The sequence below is a fragment of the Neltuma alba genome, unplaced genomic scaffold, assembly GCF_004799145.2.
Source record: "Neltuma alba isolate B1F8T4 unplaced genomic scaffold, ASM479914v2 tig00010294_pilon, whole genome shotgun sequence".
NCBI lineage: Eukaryota > Viridiplantae > Streptophyta > Magnoliopsida > Fabales > Fabaceae > Neltuma > Neltuma alba.
In genome coordinates, this window is record NW_021635212.1 from 1,407,576 (window position 1) to 1,412,472 (window position 4,897).

Genomic DNA, 4,897 nt, shown 5'->3' on the forward strand with positions numbered 1-4,897 from the left:
ACCTAGTTTAATGGCTCGCCATCTCCCAGAGTTCAATTCAGCTTGTATAATGTGAGTGAGTTTCTCCATGCAGAGCACAAACAAATAGGGAGAGAGTGGATCTCCTTGACGAAGTCCTCGAGAGGGATTAAAGTTATTTGCTTTGTCGACTTCCCAAAGAATTTGCATCGAAGGAGAGGATATACAAGAATAAATGACATTTTTAATCGAATTGGGCATTTTAATTTCATCAAGACAAGCTAAGACGAAATTCCAATTAATTCGATCATAGGCTTTCTCCAAATCAATTTTTATTGCCATAAAGCCTCTTTTTCCAAACATATTATTCATTGAATGAATCACCTCCTGCACCACTATAATATTATCTGAGCTTGTACGCCCCGGAACAAAATTGCACTGGTTAGGAGAAATAATTTGAGGAAGAAAATTCTTCATCCTATTAACCACCACTTTAGTAATAATTTTATAGATCATATTGCACAGACTAATCGGTCTAAAATCCTGGATAGTCTCTGGATGGTCTTTTTTAGGAATAAGCAAAATAAAAGTATGGTTAATATTTTTAATAGATGAAGGATTAGCAAAGGCTTCTCTAACCAGCTTAATAATAGATTTACCTACCAATCCCCATTGACTTTGAAAAAAAAAAGCATTTAAACCATCAGGGCCAGGGGATTTCAGAGCACCCATGCTAAAAAGGGCAGCTTTTACCTCTTCTCCATTGATCCCTTTCGCAAGTTCTGCAAGATGCATAGTCTCAAGCTCAAGGTAAGAAACTCTATTCTCATTCAACCTGTCATTATATCCATCATCTTGAAACAAGTTAATAAAGAAATCAGTAGCAACCTTTTTTATTACCTCAATATTGTCTGTCCATTCTCCACTATCTTGCCTGAGAGCTTCAATCTTATTGCGTCGTTGCCGCCCATTAGCTCTTGCATGAAAGTATTTGGAGTTTTTATCACCAAGATTATACTAATCACATTTAGCTTTCTGAGCCCATAGAAGTTCCGCTTGAATGATCACCTTTTCTAGTTCTAGCCAAAGCTTTTTCTGAAGTTGTTCCAAAGAGGAAGATATACTGGTATTAGATATAGATGGTGAGATGCCCTCAAGTCTACCCATAAGTATACTCTTCTTTTTTCCAATATGGCCAAAGACATTTTTGCTCCAATCAATGATTTCTTTAGTGAAGCTGTCGACATTTTCATTCCAGTTACTATTAGCATTCCAATTTTCCTTCACTAACCTGCTAAAGTCATCAGAACCCAAGGTGCATTAAAACAAAAAGGTCAAGAAATAAAGTTCTTAGGGAACATACCATACCGAAGCTGGAGCAAGATAGGGTGATGGTCTGACTTAAACCATGGGAGATTTTTGACAATAGCATCAATAAAAGTGCTCCTTGCTCTTGAGTTTGATATAACTCGGTCAATTCTGCTTTCACACTTGTCCCTTTTCTAAGTGAAAAAAGGTCCCGAGCAACCCATATCTGATAATTGTAGCTGGCTAAGCCAATTGCAAAAATCTCTATCCACCGGGGTTACTTTGGCAGCATTGGATTTGCGCTCATGGTAGAATAGGGTCGCGTTGAAGTCTCCTCCAATAAACCACGGCCACTGATTACCTGGGTCAAGTTGAGTGAGTTTACCCCACAAAGAGCGACGGATGGTGCTATTCGGGCTCGCATAAACTGAAGTAACATAAATTTTGGTGTCATTCTTTTCAGCCACCACGTGTATATATTGATCATTCATTTCAAGAACTTTGATAGAGAAGTTTTCATTAGTCCAAGACACCCATACGCCACCTCTGAATCCTGACACATCAACAATTTCGCAATGTTCAAACCCAAGCTTTTTACATGTTTGTTTTGCTTTGTCGCCACCAGATTTGGTCTCAAAAAGTGCACAAAAATCAACTCTATATTTTTTTTAATTTCTCTAATGAGTCCTGGAAAAGCCTTGGACCTCGTTCCCCTACAATTCCAAAAGATACAGTTCATGGTATTGAAGGTATAGGGGAGTTCATGCTACCCCTTATTGCTCTCATGAGAAGTTGTCATATCACCATTCAGGTTATCTGGCTTTTCAGAGGCGTGTGTGCTCGTAGCCATGATCATCTCCCTGTCAGAGTAACCCCCATTAGGTGAAGTTGAGATGGATGTTAAAGCAATATCCATAGGATTTGAGGTTTCCTAAGTAGTCATCGTGTTATTTGATCTCCCTTCCAGTTCCTTGGCTTTATCAAAATCAGACCCGTTTTCATTAACATTCAAGAGTGCCACAAAAGGGTTTTGAGCTTGCCAAAAGTTTGATGCCACGTTCGAGGGTGGAGCCGCAATGGGATTTTTGGTTTTCAGTTTAGGTTGACTTTTCCCTTTATCTGCCTTGATGTTTTTGTTTTTAGAATTATTAAACTAATCCATCGGGACCCACTTTATATTGGTTGAGAATTCCTTCCCAAAATTTTTTGGGTTTCCATTAATTGCATGTGAGGATCTCTCACCTTCTTTCCTATTCTGTGACTCCATATTTTTTGCTCCCTAAATGACGCGATCCTGAACCTAATTGGTAGCTTTCTTCATGATTTGCTCTTGGTGATTAATACCAGATCCTCCTTTTGCATTGTTTCCTAATTTTTTTACCTTTTGACCGTTGCACTAGGTTCTAGACCCTAAGGCCCTCCGTCGACGGTGCTGGGTGCTTGCCAAAAAAGTCTTCTGCTACCTTATCCTCATTTGGACGCTTCGGTATTCCACTTTCTGACACGTTGTGGCAAGGTGCCTGATGAGCAAGTGGGTCATTTGGTTCCAAGTTCAAGTCCACATTGACTTTAGCAATGTTTCCTGATCCATCAATGTTGGCTTGTTTGGGGGCAACGGTTTCTTTGGATATTGGAATTTGAGCATTATCTAGACAGTTATCTCTATGGTGACCGTACTTACAGTAGTGGAAGCATATTAGGTGTAATCCTTCATACTCTAAGATCCGTCTCTTCCCGAACACGTTGATGGCCAATTTTAGTTTTTTCCTGAGATCCAACTCAACGCAGATTCTAGCAAATCGTCCTCTCTCACTAGCATAAGTGATCTTATCAACCTTCAGAGTCCTACCGATCAATCTTCCAATTAACCTCAGGCTTTCATTATTGAAAAACTCGAGGGGGAGCAGGGGTATCCACATCCAAACTGCAATTTTTTTTTCTGAAGTTCAGCTTCCCAGGGATCAAAGTTGGGTCTCCAGTGTTGCACGATGAGATAGTGATCTACTATCATCCAAGGACCCTCTTGATGAATCTGGTTCATATCATATTCATCATCAAATGAAACAACAAAAAAGTCATTATCTAAGTCCCTTATGGTGTATGCATGTTTTGTCTTCCACAGGCGTTCGAGGTTTTGTTTCATTAGCCACAGTGGAATACATTTGCCGAGGAGTTTGACAATGAGCGACTTCCTCCATGGAGCGCACCAACGTTCATATTCCTCTCGGGGTACTCTGAGGATCGGGCAGTCCTCATCTTCCATCTGATCCTGGTCTTGTTCGGCCACCCCATTGATGAAATAGCGTTTTAAACTTGCGAGGTATTCATTCCAGGCATCATCAAATACCCGGCTTCCCTTCTTGTCACTTGAAACAGCATGTTGCGTTCCAAGCAATTTATCCCTGAATGATTCAGCTTCTTCCTTTGCAAATTCTCTGCTATTGTCACTTGCTTGTTCACCACTCACCTTCTTGTACTTTTTTTTTCGCCGTTTGGTTGGGTCGCCATCCTCTTGGATGCCACCACCACCACCAGTTTCAGAGAGAGTTTCAGTCTCCATTCGCTATTCCGATTAACATTTTTTTCTAATAAAAACTTGTTAATAATATTAAATAACTTATTAATTGCGTTACAAGAGTTTAAAAGTTTTTCATTTATTATGCATTAACTAATCTATCAAAGTGTAAAAGACTCTGAGATCATGTAGCTAATAGTATTATGAGAGTTGTTCATATTGTTATATGATCTATTAACCACATTATTAAAGTTATAAAAATTGCCTCTTCGTTAATTCATAAAGGCAATATGATCATTTTATCAAATTATAAAATTCTCATTTGATCATGTGTGACTAAAAAAAAATTTTCTATTCAATCTAGATATTAAAAAAATATAAAAAATGCAATTAATTTCTTCGGGCATAACTGGAAAGAGGGATAAAATAGTAAATTACAAAAGAGTTAGGGTTCAGCGCTCAATCGAGATAGGTCTCGCTCTTATATAAACAGGATCTTTTTCTTTCGTGGGATTCGGAGCATTTCTACGAGGCTTTCATTTTCACTGGAGATCTACGCCTTATTCATTGGTGTTCGGCTTCTCTTCGCTACCTTCCCATCCGCTGCCTCTCTGATACCCCATATGCGACGATGTTTTTCAGCTGCACCAGTGAGACGCAATGAAATAGAGGGCCAGAGGAGGCGTACTGGGATAAAAAATGGCAACGGTTAACGCCTCCAACACAATATTCAGATTTTTATAAAATTACTAAACAAATCAAATCAATATAATTTTGACGTCCACATCATATATTAGCTGAGCCAGCAACATATTCTCATCGGCTCCTCGCTTGTGTTACTGTTCATGAGAACAATAGCAGCTAAAACATCAAATGAGTGAGGCAAGTTTTGAATATTTCTCCTCCTCAAGTTTTGAATATAATCTGTCGTATTGTTGTTTCGCTTTTGATATTGCCTTTAGACCTGAATTTGTTGTTCTTATTTTAGCTCATTCAAAGTTATAGTTATATTTGTGCTGTCAAATTTTCAAAATGAGGGGAAGGAAAAAAATTCTGGCGAGCTTTTAGTCCACTAATTTTCTATCCTTTATTGAACCGGTCTGGTAAAACACAAAA

General features: G+C 38.7%; 2 protein-coding genes across 2 annotated transcripts; both read right to left on the bottom strand.

Annotated features, from left to right (window-relative positions):
* Positions 1 to 975: 975 nt before the first annotated feature.
* Positions 976 to 2,182, bottom strand: LOC114755607 (uncharacterized). Its single transcript, XM_028944489.1, has 4 exons — positions 2,071 to 2,182; positions 1,548 to 1,819; positions 1,327 to 1,460; positions 976 to 1,249 (listed from the first exon to the last, which is right to left on the bottom strand). The coding sequence occupies exons 1-4, from the start codon at positions 2,180 to 2,182 to the stop codon at positions 976 to 978; spliced, it is 792 nt and encodes a 263-aa protein (XP_028800322.1).
* A 487-nt stretch (positions 2,183 to 2,669) lies between these two features.
* On the bottom strand, positions 2,670 to 3,826 carry LOC114755608 (uncharacterized). The gene is made up of 2 exons (XM_028944490.1): positions 3,192 to 3,826; positions 2,670 to 3,111 (listed from the first exon to the last, which is right to left on the bottom strand). Exons 1-2 carry the CDS (start codon positions 3,824 to 3,826, stop codon positions 2,670 to 2,672), a joined length of 1,077 nt encoding a protein of 358 aa, XP_028800323.1.
* Between the last annotated feature and the right edge of the window lie 1,071 nt (positions 3,827 to 4,897).

Bases quoted from the DNA above. Each gene is read 5' to 3' on its own strand.
- LOC114755608 (XM_028944490.1), bottom strand. From the start codon at position 3,826: ATGGAGACTGAAACTCTCTCTGAAACTGGTGGTGGTGGTGGCATCCAA. The intron at 3,112-3,191 runs GTTTGGATGTGG...ATTGATCGGTAG, and splicing joins CTTCAGAAAAAAAAATTGCA to GACTCTGAAGGTTGATAAGA.
- LOC114755607 (XM_028944489.1), bottom strand. From the start codon at position 2,182: ATGGATATTGCTTTAACATCCATCTCAACTTCACCTAATGGGGGTTAC. The intron at 1,461-1,547 runs GTAACCCCGGTG...TTTTTCACTTAG, and splicing joins GCAAATCCAATGCTGCCAAA to AAAAGGGACAAGTGTGAAAG. The intron at 1,250-1,326 runs GTATGGTATGTT...TGACTTTAGCAG, and splicing joins CCTATCTTGCTCCAGCTTCG to GTTAGTGAAGGAAAATTGGA.